Here is a 21,785-nt window from a genome sequence, read left to right as displayed (position 1 = left end):
AGGACAGTGTGAACTCACCAACTGAATGGCTATCATGAGGACAGTGTGAACTCACCAACTAAATGGCTATCATGAGGACAGTGTGAACTCACCAACTGAATGGCTATCATAAGGACAGTGTGAACTTACCAACTGAATGGCTATCATAAGGACAGTGTGAACTCACCAACTGAATGGCTATCATAAGGACAGTGTGAACTCACCAACTGAATGGCTATCATAAGGACAGTGTGAACTCACCAACTGAATGGCTATCATGAGGACAGTGTGAACTCACCAACTAAATGGCTATCATGAGGACAGTGTGAACTCACCAACTGAATGGCTATCATAAGGACAGTGTGAACTCACCAACTGAATGGCTATCATAAGGACAGTGTGAACTCACCAACTAAATGGCTATCATGAGGACAGTGTGAACTCACCAACTAAATGGCTATCATAAGGACAGTGTGAACTCACCAACTGAATGGCTATCATGAGGACAGTGTGAACTCACCAACTGAATGGCTATCATGAGGACAGTGTGAACTCACCAACTGAATGGCTATCATGAGGACAGTGTGAACTCACCAACTAAATGGCTATCATGAGGACAGTCTTGTGAACTCACCAACTGAATGGCTATCATGAGGACAGTCTTGTGAACTCACCAACTGAATGGCTATCATAAGGACAGTGTGAACTCACCAACTGAATGGCTATCATGAGGACAGTGTGAACTCACCAACTGAATGGCTATCATAAGGACAGTGTGAACTCACCAACTAAATGGCTATCATAAGGACAGTGTGAACTCACCAACTAAATGGCTATCATAAGGACAGTGTGAACTTACCAACTGAATGGCTATCATAAGGACAGTGTGAACTCACCAACTAAATGGCTATCATAAGGACAGTGTGAACTTACCAACTGAATGGCTATCATAAGGACAGTGTGAACTCACCAACTAAATGGCTATCATGAGGACAGTGTGAACTTACCAACTGAATGGCTATCATAAGGACAGTGTGAACTCACCAACTGAATGGCTATCATAAGGACAGTGTGAACTCACCAACTAAATGGCTATCATAAGGACAGTGTGAACTCACCAACTGAATGGCTATCATGAGGACAGTGTGAACTCACCAACTGAATGGCTATCATGAGGACAGTGTGAACTCGCCAACTAAATGGCTATCATAAGGACAGTGTGAACTCACCAACTGAATGGCTATCATAAGGACAGTGTGAACTCACCAACTGAATGGCTATCATGAGGACAGTGTGAACTCACCAACTGAATGGCTATCATGAGGACAGTGTGAACTCACCAACTAAATGGCTATCATGAGGACAGTGTGAACTTACCAACTGAATGGCTATCATGAGGACAGTGTGAACTCACCAACTGAATGGCTATCATGAGGACAGTGTGAACTCACCAACTGAATGGCTATCATGAGGACAGTGTGAACTCACCAACTGAATGGCTATCATGAGGACAGTGTGAACTCACCAACTAAATGGCTATCATGAGGACAGTGTGAACTCACCAACTGAATGGCTATCATGAGGACAGTGTGAACTCACCAACTAAATGGCTATCATAAGGACAGTGTGAACTCACCAACTAAATGGCTATCATGAGGACAGTGTGAACTCACCAACTAAATGGCTATCATAAGGACAGTGTGAACTCACCAACTGAATGGCTATCATGAGGACAGTGTGAACTCACCAACTAAATGGCTATCATGAGGACAGTGTGAACTCACCAACTGAATGGCTATCATAAGGACAGTGTGAACTTACCAACTGAATGGCTATCATAAGGACAGTGTGAACTCACCAACTGAATGGCTATCATAAGGACAGTGTGAACTCACCAACTGAATGGCTATCATAAGGACAGTGTGAACTCACCAACTAAATGGCTATCATGAGGACAGTGTGAACTCACCAACTAAATGGCTATCATAAGGACAGTGTGAACTCACCAACTGAATGGCTATCATGAGGACAGTGTGAACTCACCAACTGAATGGCTATCATGAGGACAGTGTGAACTCACCAACTAAATGGCTATCATGAGGACAGTCTTGTGAACTCACCAACTGAATGGCTATCATGAGGACAGTCTTGTGAACTCACCAACTGAATGGCTATCATAAGGACAGTGTGAACTCACCAACTAAATGGCTATCATAAGGACAGTGTGAACTCACCAACTGAATGGCTATCATAAGGACAGTGTGAACTCACCAACTGAATGGCTATCATGAGGACAGTGTGAACTCACCAACTGAATGGCTATCATGAGGACAGTGTGAACTCACCAACTAAATGGCTATCATAAGGACAGTGTGAACTCACCAACTGAATGGCTATCATAAGGACAGTGTGAACTCACCAACTAAATGGCTATCATAAGGACAGTGTGAACTCACCAACTGAATGGCTATCATAAGGACAGTGTGAACTTACCAACTGAATGGCTATCATAAGGACAGTGTGAACTCACCAACTAAATGGCTATCATGAGGACAGTGTGAACTTACCAACTGAATGGCTATCATAAGGACAGTGTGAACTCACCAACTGAATGGCTATCATAAGGACAGTGTGAACTCACCAACTAAATGGCTATCATAAGGACAGTGTGAACTCACCAACTGAATGGCTATCATGAGGACAGTGTGAACTCACCAACTGAATGGCTATCATGAGGACAGTGTGAACTCACCAACTAAATGGCTATCATAAGGACAGTGTGAACTCACCAACTGAATGGCTATCATAAGGACAGTGTGAACTCACCAACTGAATGGCTATCATAAGGACAGTGTGAACTCACCAACTAAATGGCTATCATAAGGACAGTGTGAACTCACCAACTGAATGGCTATCATGAGGACAGTGTGAACTTACCAACTGAATGGCTATCATAAGGACAGTGTGAACTCACCAACTGAATGGCTATCATAAGGACAGTGTGAACTCACCAACTGAATGGCTATCATGAGGACAGTGTGAACTCACCAACTGAATGGCTATCATGAGGACAGTGTGAACTCACCAACTAAATGGCTATCATAAGGACAGTGTGAACTCACCAACTGAATGGCTATCATAAGGACAGTGTGAACTCACCAACTAAATGGCTATCATAAGGACAGTGTGAACTCACCAACTGAATGGCTATCATGAGGACAGTGTGAACTTACCAACTGAATGGCTATCATAAGGACAGTGTGAACTCACCAACTGAATGGCTATCATAAGGACAGTGTGAACTCACCAACTAAATGGCTATCATGAGGACAGTGTGAACTCACCAACTAAATGGCTATCATAAGGACAGTGTGAACTCACCAACTGAATGGCTATCATAAGGACAGTGTGAACTTACCAACTGAATGGCTATCATAAGGACAGTGTGAACTCACCAACTGAATGGCTATCATGAGGACAGTGTGAACTTACCAACTAAATGGCTATCATGAGGACAGTGTGAACTCACCAACTGAATGGCTATCATAAGGACAGTGTGAACTCACCAACTGAATGGCTATCATGAGGACAGTGTGAACTTACCAACTAAATGGCTATCATGAGGACAGTGTGAACTCACCAACTAAATGGCTATCATAAGGACAGTGTGAACTCACCAACTAAATGGCTATCATAAGGACAGTGTGAACTTACCAACTAAATGGCTATCATGAGGACAGTGTGAACTCACCAACTAAATGGCTATCATAAGGACAGTGTGAACTTACCAACTAAATGGCTATCATGAGGACAGTGTGAACTTACCAACTAAATGGCTATCATAAGGACAGTGTGAACTCACCAACTAAATGGCTATCATAAGGACAGTGTGAACTCACCAACTAAATGGCTATCATAAGGACAGTGTGAACTTACCAACTAAATGGCTATCATGAGGACAGTGTGAACTCACCAACTGAATGGCTATCATGAGGACAGTGTGAACTCACCAACTAAATGGCTATCATAAGGACAGTGTGAACTTACCAACTAAATGGCTATCATGAGGACAGTGTGAACTTACCAACTAAATGGCTATCATGAGGACAGTGTGAACTCACCAACTAAATGGCTATCATAAGGACAGTGTGAACTCACCAACTGAATGGCTATCATAAGGACAGTGTGAACTCACCAACTGAATGGCTATCATAAGGACAGTGTGAACTCACCAACTGAATGGCTATCATGAGGACAGTGTGAACTCACCAACTAAATGGCTATCATGAGGACAGTGTGAACTTACCAACTAAATGGCTATCATGAGGACAGTGTGAACTCACCAACTAAATGGCTATCATAAGGACAGTGTGAACTCACCAACTGAATGGCTATCATAAGGACAGTGTGAACTCACCAACTGAATGGCTATCATGAGGACAGTGTGAACTCACCAACTGAATGGCTATCATGAGGACAGTGTGAACTCACCAACTAAATGGCTATCATAAGGACAGTGTGAACTCACCAACTGAATGGCTATCATGAGGACAGTGTGAACTCACCAACTGAATGGCTATCATGAGGACAGTGTGAACTCACCAACTAAATGGCTATCATGAGGACAGTCTTGTGAACTCACCAACTAAATGGCTATCATAAGGACAGTGTGAACTCACCAACTGAATGGCTATCATGAGGACAGTGTGAACTCACCAACTAAATGGCTATCATGAGGACAGTGTGAACTCACCAACTGAATGGCTATCATAAGGACAGTGTGAACTTACCAACTGAATGGCTATCATAAGGACAGTGTGAACTCACCAACTGAATGGCTATCATAAGGACAGTGTGAACTCACCAACTGAATGGCTATCATAAGGACAGTGTGAACTCACCAACTGAATGGCTATCATGAGGACAGTGTGAACTCACCAACTAAATGGCTATCATGAGGACAGTGTGAACTCACCAACTGAATGGCTATCATAAGGACAGTGTGAACTCACCAACTGAATGGCTATCATAAGGACAGTGTGAACTCACCAACTAAATGGCTATCATGAGGACAGTGTGAACTCACCAACTAAATGGCTATCATAAGGACAGTGTGAACTCACCAACTGAATGGCTATCATGAGGACAGTGTGAACTCACCAACTGAATGGCTATCATGAGGACAGTGTGAACTCACCAACTGAATGGCTATCATGAGGACAGTGTGAACTCACCAACTAAATGGCTATCATGAGGACAGTCTTGTGAACTCACCAACTGAATGGCTATCATGAGGACAGTCTTGTGAACTCACCAACTGAATGGCTATCATAAGGACAGTGTGAACTCACCAACTGAATGGCTATCATGAGGACAGTGTGAACTCACCAACTGAATGGCTATCATAAGGACAGTGTGAACTCACCAACTGAATGGCTATCATGAGGACAGTGTGAACTCACCAACTAAATGGCTATCATAAGGACAGTGTGAACTCACCAACTGAATGGCTATCATAAGGACAGTGTGAACTTACCAACTGAATGGCTATCATAAGGACAGTGTGAACTCACCAACTAAATGGCTATCATGAGGACAGTGTGAACTTACCAACTGAATGGCTATCATAAGGACAGTGTGAACTCACCAACTGAATGGCTATCATAAGGACAGTGTGAACTCACCAACTAAATGGCTATCATAAGGACAGTGTGAACTCACCAACTGAATGGCTATCATGAGGACAGTGTGAACTCACCAACTGAATGGCTATCATGAGGACAGTGTGAACTCGCCAACTAAATGGCTATCATAAGGACAGTGTGAACTCACCAACTGAATGGCTATCATAAGGACAGTGTGAACTCACCAACTGAATGGCTATCATGAGGACAGTGTGAACTCACCAACTGAATGGCTATCATGAGGACAGTGTGAACTCACCAACTAAATGGCTATCATGAGGACAGTGTGAACTTACCAACTGAATGGCTATCATGAGGACAGTGTGAACTCACCAACTGAATGGCTATCATGAGGACAGTGTGAACTCACCAACTGAATGGCTATCATGAGGACAGTGTGAACTCACCAACTGAATGGCTATCATGAGGACAGTGTGAACTCACCAACTGAATGGCTATCATGAGGACAGTGTGAACTCACCAACTGAATGGCTATCATGAGGACAGTGTGAACTCACCAACTAAATGGCTATCATAAGGACAGTGTGAACTCACCAACTAAATGGCTATCATGAGGACAGTGTGAACTCACCAACTAAATGGCTATCATAAGGACAGTGTGAACTCACCAACTGAATGGCTATCATGAGGACAGTGTGAACTCACCAACTAAATGGCTATCATGAGGACAGTGTGAACTCACCAACTGAATGGCTATCATAAGGACAGTGTGAACTTACCAACTGAATGGCTATCATAAGGACAGTGTGAACTCACCAACTGAATGGCTATCATAAGGACAGTGTGAACTCACCAACTGAATGGCTATCATAAGGACAGTGTGAACTCACCAACTAAATGGCTATCATGAGGACAGTGTGAACTCACCAACTAAATGGCTATCATAAGGACAGTGTGAACTCACCAACTGAATGGCTATCATGAGGACAGTGTGAACTCACCAACTGAATGGCTATCATGAGGACAGTGTGAACTCACCAACTAAATGGCTATCATGAGGACAGTCTTGTGAACTCACCAACTGAATGGCTATCATGAGGACAGTCTTGTGAACTCACCAACTGAATGGCTATCATAAGGACAGTGTGAACTCACCAACTAAATGGCTATCATAAGGACAGTGTGAACTCACCAACTGAATGGCTATCATAAGGACAGTGTGAACTCACCAACTGAATGGCTATCATGAGGACAGTGTGAACTCACCAACTGAATGGCTATCATGAGGACAGTGTGAACTCACCAACTAAATGGCTATCATAAGGACAGTGTGAACTCACCAACTGAATGGCTATCATAAGGACAGTGTGAACTCACCAACTAAATGGCTATCATAAGGACAGTGTGAACTCACCAACTGAATGGCTATCATAAGGACAGTGTGAACTTACCAACTGAATGGCTATCATAAGGACAGTGTGAACTCACCAACTAAATGGCTATCATGAGGACAGTGTGAACTCACCAACTGAATGGCTATCATAAGGACAGTGTGAACTCACCAACTGAATGGCTATCATAAGGACAGTGTGAACTCACCAACTAAATGGCTATCATAAGGACAGTGTGAACTCACCAACTGAATGGCTATCATGAGGACAGTGTGAACTCACCAACTGAATGGCTATCATGAGGACAGTGTGAACTCACCAACTAAATGGCTATCATAAGGACAGTGTGAACTCACCAACTGAATGGCTATCATAAGGACAGTGTGAACTCACCAACTGAATGGCTATCATAAGGACAGTGTGAACTCACCAACTAAATGGCTATCATAAGGACAGTGTGAACTCACCAACTGAATGGCTATCATGAGGACAGTGTGAACTTACCAACTGAATGGCTATCATAAGGACAGTGTGAACTCACCAACTGAATGGCTATCATAAGGACAGTGTGAACTCACCAACTGAATGGCTATCATGAGGACAGTGTGAACTCACCAACTGAATGGCTATCATGAGGACAGTGTGAACTCACCAACTAAATGGCTATCATAAGGACAGTGTGAACTCACCAACTGAATGGCTATCATAAGGACAGTGTGAACTCACCAACTAAATGGCTATCATAAGGACAGTGTGAACTCACCAACTGAATGGCTATCATGAGGACAGTGTGAACTTACCAACTGAATGGCTATCATAAGGACAGTGTGAACTCACCAACTGAATGGCTATCATAAGGACAGTGTGAACTCACCAACTAAATGGCTATCATGAGGACAGTGTGAACTCACCAACTAAATGGCTATCATAAGGACAGTGTGAACTCACCAACTGAATGGCTATCATAAGGACAGTGTGAACTTACCAACTGAATGGCTATCATAAGGACAGTGTGAACTCACCAACTGAATGGCTATCATGAGGACAGTGTGAACTTACCAACTAAATGGCTATCATGAGGACAGTGTGAACTCACCAACTGAATGGCTATCATAAGGACAGTGTGAACTCACCAACTGAATGGCTATCATGAGGACAGTGTGAACTTACCAACTAAATGGCTATCATGAGGACAGTGTGAACTCACCAACTAAATGGCTATCATAAGGACAGTGTGAACTCACCAACTAAATGGCTATCATAAGGACAGTGTGAACTTACCAACTAAATGGCTATCATGAGGACAGTGTGAACTCACCAACTAAATGGCTATCATAAGGACAGTGTGAACTTACCAACTAAATGGCTATCATGAGGACAGTGTGAACTTACCAACTAAATGGCTATCATAAGGACAGTGTGAACTCACCAACTAAATGGCTATCATAAGGACAGTGTGAACTCACCAACTAAATGGCTATCATAAGGACAGTGTGAACTTACCAACTAAATGGCTATCATGAGGACAGTGTGAACTCACCAACTGAATGGCTATCATGAGGACAGTGTGAACTCACCAACTAAATGGCTATCATAAGGACAGTGTGAACTTACCAACTAAATGGCTATCATGAGGACAGTGTGAACTTACCAACTAAATGGCTATCATGAGGACAGTGTGAACTCACCAACTAAATGGCTATCATAAGGACAGTGTGAACTCACCAACTGAATGGCTATCATAAGGACAGTGTGAACTCACCAACTGAATGGCTATCATAAGGACAGTGTGAACTCACCAACTGAATGGCTATCATGAGGACAGTGTGAACTCACCAACTAAATGGCTATCATGAGGACAGTGTGAACTTACCAACTAAATGGCTATCATGAGGACAGTGTGAACTCACCAACTAAATGGCTATCATAAGGACAGTGTGAACTCACCAACTGAATGGCTATCATAAGGACAGTGTGAACTCACCAACTGAATGGCTATCATAAGGACAGTGTGAACTTACCAACTGAATGGCTATCATGAGGACAGTGTGAACTCACCAACTAAATGGCTATCATAAGGACAGTGTGAACTCACCAACTGAATGGCTATCATAAGGACAGTGTGAACTCACCAACTGAATGGCTATCATAAGGACAGTGTGAACTCACCAACTGAATGGCTATCATGAGGACAGTGTGAACTTACCAACTGAATGGCTATCATAAGGACAGTCTTGAGTGAGAAGGTTCTGTCACAAAGGTCAAAGAGGTCCTCTAGGCTGGGGCCCAGCAGCTCCAGAACCATGGCATTGTACTTCCCACAAGGCCCGAAGTAGAAGACCTGGGGCAGGCCTTCAGCTGGAACAAAACAAAGTAATAAGGCATGCATGAGACACAAGCATAGCTTCGATGATAATACTCCTTAGTCCAGGGGTCTTCAACGTTTTCAGGCCAGGGTCCCCCAAACTGATGGGGAGATTGAGCATGGACCCCAGGGGTTGACACTAAGGTCTCAGACGCACTTGCCCGTCGGGCAAGTACAGGTCATGTTCTACTTGCCCAAAGGTCATGCCCACTTGCCCGAAAAGTAAATCATTCATTATAAAATGATATGTAAGATTTTAATTACAGCTTAATTTAACACTTATTTTGTTAAGTTCTGGGGCTGTGCGATAATACCTCCAAATCTAAATACCAAATACCTAGATAGCTATGATTGAATAAGTCTGTTTTTACACTTATAAGAGTGTGAAACCTAACTCTTATTTTACATTCCACAGACCACAAGACAGAGCGCGTTGGCCACATTCAAGTGTTTAGACAGATATCTGTAGACGGTTGTGTCCCCTCTCAAATGAGCACTTGCCCAGTCGGGCAACCTGAAAGCCAACTTCACCTGCCCGAAAGTTTTATTTACCTGCCGGGGGCAGGTGGGCAAGCCTTAGTGTCAATGCCTGGACCCCCTTCCACCTCGTAGGGTTGGGAGGCTACAACATGAGCAGGGACCCCCTTCCACCTCGTAGGGTTGGGAGGCTACAACATATTTTTATTTTAAACATACATGTAAGGTCGGCCTACAGCGAGCAGGGTGGCACTACCATTTCTAAACATACTACTTATTAACTGAGAACCAATGTCAACAATCTGTCATTTGCACAGTAATCATGTATAGGCCTACAAGCTATTCATAATGGACAGAATCGTGATTCATTTTTTAAACATTTTGAAAGAAAAAAAAAAGTTTTAATTTGTAATCAAGCAACAATTTCACGGACCCCCTGCAGTGCCTCTGCGGACCTCCTAGTGGTCGCGGACCCCCTGTTGAAGACCCCTGCCCTAGTCCATGATCAAAATGTTTAATTGGTTCATTTCCTTTGTGTTTTCTTTCCATGTGCATCATCATCATCATCATCATCATCATCATCATAACTGTTGTTAGCTTTGGATTGTAAACTGTAACTTGAGACACAGCTAATATTCTAAGCTTTAATGGTAAGAGATTCTTTCAGCTGCACGTGGCAATGTGTCTGATGAAACCCTGTGGGCTGCGAGACACCGTTTATTATTCTTGCCTCCCATGCTTCAAATTGGACCTGGAGCCCAACTCAGTCACAGGCAGGCCTGAAACTAGACAGGAGGAGTGATCACATGGTTTGTTATGGAGGGTAGAGATCAGATCCAGCTGCTAGTTACACATTAACCACAAACTAAAAATGCACCGACTGTTAAAACTGCTCCATGAATTGTCTTGAATTTTCTTGGTGTGCCTGGGAGAGAGAGAGAGAGCGCTTTAAGGTCAAGACCTAGAAGATTACATTGGATAGCAAAAAGGTCTGTGCTGATTATTAGGCCCAAGGAGAATTAACCTACATAGGATATGGATAGGAAAAGAAGCATGAGTGGCATGTGTATTGTGTATGCATAGGGGTTGTGTATGCACAACAGTCGAAGTGTAAGGCAATCCATGATTTGGATCAGCGTGTCAGTCATTGAGTTGTAGAGGTTGTCCAACTCCAGACTGACACACAAAATGTGTCCAATTCTAGTACTGGGCAGCTGTCCTGACGGCGACACCTCTTCAGTCCAGACAAAAGCAGTATTCTCTTTCAAAAATCAATACTCAGGCAATTTAATCAATCAAGTAAAATATTGTGTTGCTCAAAGCAGCTCCTAATCAGAGCCACAAATGGTCAACTTAAAGAGACTGGGTCATTAAAGGGATATTACACTTTCAAACAAACTTTTAGGTCTAATCAGGCTTGTATGAACACCCTGAACAGTTTTTAATTTGCTTCATTCAGTATTTAGATATTTGATGTAAATGTTACCAGCTCCAACACGCCCAGGCCCTCTCCACATACACACCCATTGTAACTTCAAACTCCATTTTAACCATGATAGATTCATTAAAAACACACATTATTTTTTCTGGTGACTCATAATACCCTCCTAATACGTGAGCAGACCGTGTTTTTTCAATAACTTTTTTCATTTATTTTCAATAAAATATTATTGTATTTAATGTTTTCCATTTTCCCAAAGAATTATTAAAAATAAATGAAAAAAGTTATTGAAAAAACACGGTCTGCTCACGTATTAGGAGGGTATTATGAGTCACCAGAAAAAATAATGTGTGTTTTTAATGAATCTATCATGGTTAAAATGGAGTTTGAAGTTACAATGGGTGTGTATGTGGAGAGGGCCTGGGCGTGTTGGAGCTGGTAACATTTACATCAAATATCTAAATACTGAATGAAGCAAATTAAAAACTGTTCAGGGTGTTCATACAAGCCTGATTAGACGTAAAAGTTTGTTTGAAAGTGTAATATCCCTTTAAGACAGATATTGACGGGGTGCCCGCTGGACTACTGGTCCAGGTGCATACCACATAGGCATTGCCACAGGTTCGATTCCTGATCCGGATGACCTTTGCCAAATCATAATAAAAAAAAAAAGATGATGAGTATTTTACTAAACCCAACCTTTAGAACATGGGTCTTCAACAGGGGGTCCTCAGAGTTACTACAGGGGGTCCTCCAAATATTTGAGTGATAGAAACTTTCTTTTCTCCTATTATATAATAACCACTTGAACCCTAGCGTCCATATTCTGAGCACTTTAGCCAAAAATAGCAGATCTACAAGCTCACAACGCCTCGCAGCTTGTAGATCGGCTATTTTCGGCAAAGAGTTTTGGTGTAGAGGAGAAAAAGAGCAGACTAAGTACAGAGTGAAAGGTCAACTTTATTAAGTATTGACGGTTCAAGTGCTTAAATATCTGAAAACATAAATTGACATGAATCCAAAATACACTGATGATTGTGCTGTCAAACAATGAAACTACCGGTATATGGAATCTATGATAAGGTTGTGGGGGTCCCTGCTTCATTTCTCTCTCAACTAAGGGGTCCCTGGCCTGAAAACGTTGAAAACCCCTGCTTTAGAACATTGTGAGCAGATATTCCTGAGGCTTCAACACATCTACAGTGAGAGAAGTGGCACTACGTCCACATCATGCTGGGTTCCATCCTGTGTTTTAGGAGCCAATTATCCTATTCTCTGGGTTGCCAACTGTACCATAGGAATTAGGAATGATACCCTGAGGCATCTGGAGACTGGGGAAAGGGACCACACTGGAGACCCACTGGTGTAGCACAGTGTTTCCAATGAGCCAACATGCACAATATCAACACCCTGACTCTGTTTGAGCAGAATGGAACAGAGCCTTCATTAGTATCATTGGTAACACTGACTCTGTTTGAGCAGAATGGAACAGAGCCTTCATTAGTATCATTGGTAACACTGACTCTGTTTGAGCAGAATGGAACAGAGCCTTCATTAGTATCATTGGTAACACTGACTCTGCTCAAGCAGAATGGAACAGAGCCTTCATTAAGTTCATTAGTATCATTGGTAACATCTGAAGGAAGTGAGGACCGACCCAACTTCTCTCCAAAATGGCTGCTGTGCATATAGCCTATTGGCTCATAACAGTCAACATGAATACAGCACAGACATCCTTCATCTGACAGCCAGACTGGCTGACATGGAATGATGGCATATTAGCAACACAGCTAAGATGAAATGGTGTCACATCATCCAATCTGGAGTAGAGGACAGAGACAGGTTGGTGCTAAGAGAGATGAAATGGTGTCACATCATCCAGTCTGGAGTAGAGGACAGAGACAGGTTAGTGCTAAGAGAGATGAAATGGTGTCACATCATCCAGTCTGGAGTAGAGGACAGAGACAGGTTAGTGCTAAGAGAGATGAAATGGTGTCACATCATCCAGTCTGGAGTAGAGGACAGAGACAGGTTAGTGCTAAGAGAGATGAAATGGTGTCACATCATCCAGTCTGGAGTAGAGGACAGAGGCAGGTTGGTGCTAAGAGAGGCAGCCTCACTCTAAATATTTAATGAGTTTCCGCACAGTTGGCCTTTTCCATCCCTTGGAAAACCGTAGACATCGTAGACATCATGTTCTTTGTATATAATAAACCGTAGACATCATGTTCTTTGTATATAATAAACCGTAGACATCATGTTCTTTGTATATAATAAACCGTAGACATCATGTTCTTTGTATATAATAAACCGTAGACATCATGTTCTTTGTATATAATAAACCGTAGACATCATGTTCTTTGTATATAATAAACCGTAGACATCATGTTCTTTGTATATAATAAACCGTAGACATCATGTTCTTTGTATATAATAGAGGCACCTTGAGTTCCACAAAGCTTGCCAAGGAACATGCCTAGCAAAACTTACACTTCCATATTATTTATAAAAAGAATGCTACTGAGCAATCTGGGTGTTATTTATTTTCTTCAACTGTCTTAGACTCTTGGTAATTGTTATCATAGTTTCTGATGACCACCACCTGAAGTGAAGCGATGAATATTTTAAGATCTGGACACAGAATATTACATTAAAGCCACCTGCTTTGTAAACCGTACTGTTACAGAACATTTCTTTAATCTAGTATCCAATATGATGAAATATATCCAGGATCAGATACATTTTGAGTTTTAAAGACACTGAAATCATCATCGTGCTTGTAGAGAGTGTGCAGACAGGAAACCAAGGACAGAATGGAGTCATATTCGAACAATTTTTTGACAGTACTCTTACAGATTGTCCAAATATCACGAAATCGGTCTTTCCGATTTTTCATATTCCATCCTGATTGGCTAAGATGGACTTCCAAAGTTCTCAGGAGTGCTCCGTTTTGTACAAAATGCCTCAAATCATGAACATACTGTGCGATTTCGATTTCCCTGAAATTCTGCACGCACAGTCCGACTAGGCAGAGAGAGAGAAATGCCACTTTTTATTCAAATCAGACGCATGGTGGCGCTATAACAGGCCCCAGACGCATGGTGGCGCTATAACAGGCCGATTCATGATTATGCCAATTAATTCCTCCTCACACTGCTGTGGGGATCCTACGGACTGGTGAGGAGTCCCCACCAGGAGGACGTAGAGCCTTCGTCCTCCTCCTCCCGCACAACACTCCCCACTGACAGATGCCACCCCAGGGCCGTATGCAGTGATCGATATCATCCTCCCCCGACCACGGGCCAATTGTGTTTGCATAGACGCCCGACAAAGCCGATTGGTTGCACCACAGTGGATTTGAACCCACGACTCCCATGGTGGTGGCGGGCAGAGACTTGGCCACTGCACCGCCCCAAACGCCTTAGGATTACTTTTAAAGGCACTTCATAGCCTGGATATACAAGCTCACAGCACGGCACCGAGTGCCGCGCTGCGAGCTTGGAGATCTGCTATTTTTGAAAAAGTCGTGAAAATGTGTGCAAATCTTTGAATATATGTATTTTCAAAGTGAACGTTTGTAACAAAACTTTGCTTCTGGGTGGTCCCTGGAACTAGATATTTTGAAATGGGGGTCCGTGGCCAAATAAATATAATTTTGGGGGACCTTCACATGAAAAGGTTTGAGCACCACTGACATGGTAGTCTCTCAAGAACAGACTAACTGAGCTCCAGTTAAGTGAAAAGGACCTTTTCTTTGACGATGGCTGGCCAGATTGCTGACACAGAAACCTTAGGTTTTTTCCCAAAATCTTAGAAGGATTCAAAAGACACTTATAGAATCGGGTCAAAATTCTAATTTTCACGATTTTTCAAAAATAGCAGATCTACAAGCTCGCAGCACGGCACTCGGTGCCGCGCTGTGAGCTTGTATATCTGCTATTTTATATTTAAAGCATAAAATATTGCGTCATAATGTGTTCAGGCCTAAATGGGTTAACCCTTTAAAAGCTTGTGAGCAGCCTGAGCTCCTCAGGCAGAAACCTGCTGGTTGCTCCTACAATAAGTACGGTAGAAGACGTTGTGTCACTTGAAATTACCTGCCTGAGGTCAAATAAGGACTTTAAAAAGGAGCCCATCGGATGTGGGGATAAGACATTATTGTTTGATATCACAATTCTGATGGCTGTAATAAAGTTAACGCTTCCTGCATCTCCCTGTTAGATATCAACGTCTTTTCAGGGCAACAGGAAGGAAGGTAGCAGTAGGCTTCTGGTAATGATGTTTCCACGTGAATCTGCAAAGTCACCTTTGAAAGATATCCGTCTACAAACACTGACTCCCGGAGATTAAAACCGATTCCATCGCACAGATTCTATTGTGGGTCTATGACTGTAACGGCAAAGGCATAATTGCTTGTTGTGGAAATGAGACAATCTTTTTGACTCATCTACATCAACTGTAAAATCCGTCATGTGGCGACACAAAAACAATGGGCTGAATAATAGTTGGTAATCTTGCCAAAGACCTTACCTGTACTTCCCAGGGTTTTGTAAAACCGGTACTCCAAATGTAACTGTGGCGCCCTCGATTTCACTGGTTCCTACGTGACACAAGAACCAAAACGAAGTGTGTTATCAAATGCATCTGAGCAGAAACACAGTCATTTCTACGATATAAAGAACACGTTGCGGTGGGCGATGTCTTTGTCTCTGGCGGACGCGCACATATACCCATATAATTATACGGACTGGACACATCGTCAATGCAATGACCCCTGCAACGCGCTATACAGCTCTGTCTAAAAAGAAATTAATATTGTGGAAAAGTTCATTGTTTTCTGTAATACCGTAAAGACGCCTGGGATTCGAACCCGGGTCACCCACATTGAAGTCTAACATCTTAACCACCAGACCAAAGGGATATCCCTGTGGACCTGGGAGATACTAAGACTTTGGGCAGTGAGTTACTCTGCTACACATATCCTCCCTCCAGTCCAGGGGTTTTCAAAGTGGGTGACTGACGGGGCACCCTGGGGTGCCGTGACAGCAGTCCAGGGGTGCCGCGACATAATTTGATAATATTTGGAATTTATTTGGACATTTGAAACAATATTTAGTATCATTTTAAACTTGAAATAAAAAGTTATTTTCAGTCTGTTCCAACCAAAATGGCTATTATCTCAACGTTTTCCTCACAACATAATCACTAAAATATCATTACTGTCAGGCAGAGACCTCTGTCGCACAAAACTAGTGAAAACAGCAGATCTACAAGCACACAACGCCTCTCGATGCGAGGCGTTGTGTGCTTGTAGATCTGCTGTTTTCATTAGTTTAGTACATTTTATTGATGATAAATACAAAATGAAAGGTTTTGGACATACAAGGTTTCCACCCGACAACGATGATATGCTACAAATATAAGGTGCTGGGAATGAAAATTATAATGTCGGGGTGCCTCGGATTAAAAACATATTTATGGGGTGCCCTGAGACAAAACAGTTTGGGAACCCCTGCTCTAGATACAGTACATTGCACATGCAATATTAAAATCTTTTTGTTATAATTTAGATTGTTATGGCATACAGATCAAAAATCCACAACTATTACAATATTACACAAGACCACTCAAAACAAGGATGTATTTGTCAACCTTCTCAAGTCAGAGTTGCTTGAAGTGTGAAATTTCCGCAGTGAGTGATGATTTGAGATGCTATGGCTCTGCTGCAATGCTTTTTCACACCAAATTCTAATTGTTTTTGAGACAGAGCTGTACACTGCAACCACAAATGGGTCCTAGCTGATCAGGCATTGCCTCCTCTCTCTGTCTGTCTGCTGAACCAACGGCCAGACCAACCGGTAGGCATCGTTAGTGCAGCAACAAAGAACACAATCCACCTGCCGGCTTGGCATGTGCAAACACGGCCAATCGTGTCCGTTGGAGCGCCCGGCCAAGCTGGACTGACACACCGTGGAGGTATCCTTCATACCATGGTGGTGTGAGAGCCCTGTGCCAGGAGGAGTCAGGACACACCATCTTGACACCAGGATTCATTTTGCAAGCACATTTTGATTTAGTTTAATCAGTCTTTTGAATACATTTGTATTTAGTTTTAGTCATATTTTAGTCATCTGCAAAGTTGTAATCTAAATATCGCATGATTTTAGTCGACTACTGTAAATCTACAGTTGCTTTTGTCGACAAAAGAATATTTTCCCGGGGTTCTGATGGTGTTGTCGTAATGCCTAATTTTACATGCGGAAAATAGCAGATCCACAAGCTCGTCACAGGGAGCTTTTAATCTGCTATTTTCAGAGCACAACCAAACATAAGATGACTTGTCTTGGTTCTTCTACTCTTTTCCTCTAGTCCCTCCCTAACATGTTAGTCGAGTTTTAGTCAACACATTTAACACAGCTTGACACTACCCTTGGACATTCACTGTTGCATGACAATCATGTAAATCATTGACAACTGACAAATACCCATTAATGCAGTGTGTAAACTATGTTTCACTAAATATCGTAATATGTACTTATACGGTTATGTTTACAATCATAATTATGTCTATTTTGTCCAAGGGCAAAAAGGTTTGACTTACCAGTTTAATAGCTACATACTCATTGGTGTAGAGATTTTTACCTGAAAGAAGGGAGTAAAATTACACAGAAGTAAGGAACAATGGCACCTAAAGACAAATATTAAAATATTAAAAAAACAATGTTGTGATCATCACTTTTTGCAAATTCCCAGCAAAAGAATCCTGCAAAAATAAGTATAGTGTTGAGACCTGCAGATACAAAAAAATGTGCATGATGGCATGTTAGTGTCCATGATCAGGACTATGGGGATGGGGTGGGGTGACAAGACACTGTGGAAGTGTGTATGGGACAAAAAGAGTAAATATAGCGGTTCTTCCATCCTGAGAGGTTAGGTCAGATTCACAATAGGCTCAAGTCTATTAAGGAAATCCTGCCAATAGCCATTTGCATTTCCACACTCCATCGGCATTAAAATAGTTGAATTGAATATATTTGACTTCTCTATGGACGTCTAAATAGGCCACATCCTCAAATAGGTTTAACTTTCTGAAGATGAAAAGTGTGCAGTGTCTCTGTGAACTGTTTTGATAAATGTCAAATATAAGACATGTGGCATGTAAGGGAATGAACAAGTAAAGACAGCGGAGATACCAGCACGGTAGAAACATTCTGAGAATAGATTATGAAGGGATAATAAACATGAAACCGTCATAGATTCTAAGATGTGCTGAAAGTGCTGGGACTTGGCGACGTCGTACCAATGGTGTCCCAGCACGGCTGACGGCTAGTCATTGAATTTTTTTCATTTTCATTTTTATTCATTTGAAAGCTGGGAATCATAGCTACAAAATGATATATTGGTTGTGGAGATTGACCCAACAGTTTTGAAGATATGGCTTATAGAATGATGTCATGCTGAAATACTACTTTTGAGATATTAAAGTTCTAAATACATTTCTAACCTGCAATGACCTGCATGATCTCTCACATTAATAAAAAAAAAAAGTCTTATTTACATGCAGAGTTAAGCTCTGGCGTTTAAGTGAAATGTAGCCTGATCTTTATGAAATGCTTTTGTGGCTTTATCACATTTTGGTGAAAAAAAAAAAAAGTAATTTCAGCTGTGTGTCACACTCAGTCTGTGAGCAAATTATTATGGCCGTGCCGATACAAAGCACCTTTTCCTACATAAAGAGAGCCTATAGTCGCCAACTGTCAGCTCACAAGGCACATACCGAGTGTACTAGTGTACAAGGCACATACCGAGTGTACTAGTGTACAAGCAAAAGCACAGTGAAAGCAGTGTTCGACTGTGGTTAGATGAAAAAAGTCACACCACAGCCATTATCTGCCCTCGCACAAATGCTTCCAATTATATTTCAAGGTCACACAGATTACATTTTGGGAGCAATTTCGAGCCATGCCATAATGACACATTTATATGTTTTCAGCTCAGTCTCTGTTATTGGTAAAACAAAAACACACAGCAATGTATACTGTAACTCTTATCTGCTTATAGGGCTGTCACGATATGACATTTTACATGACGATTAATTGTCACTCAAATAATTGGCGATTAACGATTTAATTGTGTTTTTGTCATTGACAATTACATTTCTGTTTGGCTTTTAGGCTTTGAAATTGCACATGGCAGATATGACACGTAACCTAAATATACAAAGAAATGAAGGACATTTCACAACTTTACACTTTAAAAAGAACATTGATAGTGGAAATAGCCGATCTACAAGCTCACAACGCGTCGCGATGCGACGCGTTGTGAGCTTGTAGATCTGCTATTTCCACTATTTTTTAAATGTTTGAACACATAAACATCTTTCAACATGTAAACCATTATGACGATTATCACAAAATAATTGCGATAATGTCAAATAATCACGATTAGACGATTATGTAATAATTGTGACAGCCCTAACTGCAACTCTTATCTGCTTACCAAGTTTCAGCTCGCCAAAATTGCCACAGCCGATCTTCTTGCCCACACGAAAGTTTGGTCCCACCATGAGGACCCCGGAGGACGCGGAGGACCCCGACGGCCGCGACGAGTGTCCACTGCGGCTTCCTTGTGAAACCTTGGTACTTCTGGCCGGCCGGTCGGCATATTTGTCTCGCTGTTGATCCATTGTACACGTTTAGCGGGCGCCAGAGCAGATCCCAGAAAGATGCCCCCGTGCTGGGCCTACCACAGGCCTAGTCACTGGCAGTGCAGCGATGGCACACTGACTTTCATGGGTCAGGGTGGCTTTCCTTCTCTCTCAGGGAATTCTAAAAGTTGAACGGGGCTTCTGGCCTCAACATTTGGCAGGCACACGAGGGCATAGGCAGAATACCTGCAATGATAAAGATGCAAAGAATTGTCAAGTATGTAAAAAAAAAAAAAAAAAAAAAAAAAAAAAAAAATATATATATATATATATATATATATATATATATATATATATATATATATATATATATATATATATACTGTATATATATATATATATATATATATATATATATATATATATATATATACTGTATATATATATATATATATATATATATATAGAAAAACACATTGTTAAAAGCAAAGGCACATTCACGGGGAAGTACAAAATTGTACACAAGGGGTGAACTTGTTTTTTAAACTAAATGCTTCTTGTATGATTGCACCTTTACTTCAAAACACGAACCTTCAAACTTCACTCGGTTAAAGTGTTAGTTCACCTATTGTTGACATAAAGCTGTGTGAAATACTTGCCATTAAAATAGTGGTTACAAATGTATGATATACCAGAGTCCCGTGGTCAGAGTTCTGGTCAGTTTTAGATGAATATAAAGTAGTTCCGGTGATTTGGCAGGGGCTCATGGCCCAATCATTAAAAATAGATGAATCCACAAAACTAGCGACATTTGTATTGTTGACCTATTACCAAATAGGCCAACAATACAAATGACGCTAGTTTTGTGGATTAATCTATTTTCAATGATTGGGCCATGCCAAATGGCCCCCACCCCATTGGAACTACTTAATATTCATTAGAAACTGACCAGAACTCTGACCACAGGACTCTGGTAATCAATTAATACATTTTAACCACTGTTTTAATGGCAAGTATTTCACACAGCTTTATGTAAAAAATAGGTGAACTAACACTTTAAGATGAATCACAACATTTAGCAGAGAATGTGTTATCATAGTTTACAGATAGGGGATGAAAAGCAAGGGCATTGCTAGGCTTAAAAGATAACACTCAAAATTACATCAAAACGAAGTCATCATAAAACCCCTGGATTAAGAGCGCCTGTTAAATGCCTAAATCGTAAATTGTAAAACCCCACTAACCAGTTTGGATTTTGAGATAAAGCCAAGGCGGTCATCAAAAATAATTGAGATTTGTTTTGTGCACCATGACATTAACTGGGCATTTTTAAAGACAAAAAATAAATAATAATAAAGTAGCATGGATAAAGTAGTCTGACAACCTTTGCTGCATATCACTCCCCATCTCTCTCCCCACGTTCCTCCTATCAACCCAACTATACGATCAATAAACAGTGCATCTCTCCATTCCGATTTCCGACAGACACTAACCCTATCTCTTACCCTAACCTTAACCTCTATGGAAGTGTTGCCACTCCGACATTAAGAAGTCACTGTCGGAGTGGCGACATGTCGGAATGGAGAGAGCCCCCCCCCCCCTCAATAAATGTATATAAACAAAAGGCCAAAAATAAATCTTATAAACAAAAACCTAGTTGCATAATAATGGTAAAGAAAAGTAGTATGGGAGGCTGCTTAATCTGTTATAACATCTTGATGTGTGGGCCTCCTGATGACTCATGCTCAGTTTCACAGCATCTAAAATACACATTTAGTTTCTCTCAGGGGAAACCGTACCGTGTTGCTGCTGCAGTACACAAGAACCATGACTACAAAAC

At 41.6% G+C, this 21,785-nt stretch overlaps 1 protein-coding gene across 2 annotated transcripts in view; it reads right to left on the bottom strand.

Annotated features, from left to right (window-relative positions):
* csnk1g1 (casein kinase 1, gamma 1) overlaps window positions 1-20,084 on the bottom strand; it is a 48,258-nt gene extending 28,174 nt beyond the window's left edge. For both annotated transcript variants that reach the window (XM_080729711.1, XM_080729712.1), the window contains exons 1-4: window positions 19,798-20,084; window positions 17,900-17,940; window positions 15,829-15,898; window positions 9,222-9,373 (exon numbers count right to left, since the gene is read on the bottom strand). In XM_080729711.1, coding sequence (XP_080585837.1) covers window positions 9,222-9,373; window positions 15,829-15,898; window positions 17,900-17,940; window positions 19,798-19,984 — 450 coding nt within the window. In that variant the 5' untranslated portion in view covers window positions 19,985-20,084. The remainder of the gene's footprint in view (window positions 1-9,221; window positions 9,374-15,828; window positions 15,899-17,899; window positions 17,941-19,797) is intronic.
* Window positions 20,085-21,785: the final 1,701 nt, after the last annotated feature.

The sequence above is a fragment of the Nannobrachium achirus genome (assembly GCF_963921795.1).
Source record: "Nannobrachium achirus genome assembly, chromosome: 7".
Taxonomy (NCBI): Eukaryota; Metazoa; Chordata; class Actinopteri; order Myctophiformes; family Myctophidae; genus Nannobrachium; species Nannobrachium achirus.
This window is presented reverse-complemented; position numbering and strand designations above follow the sequence as displayed.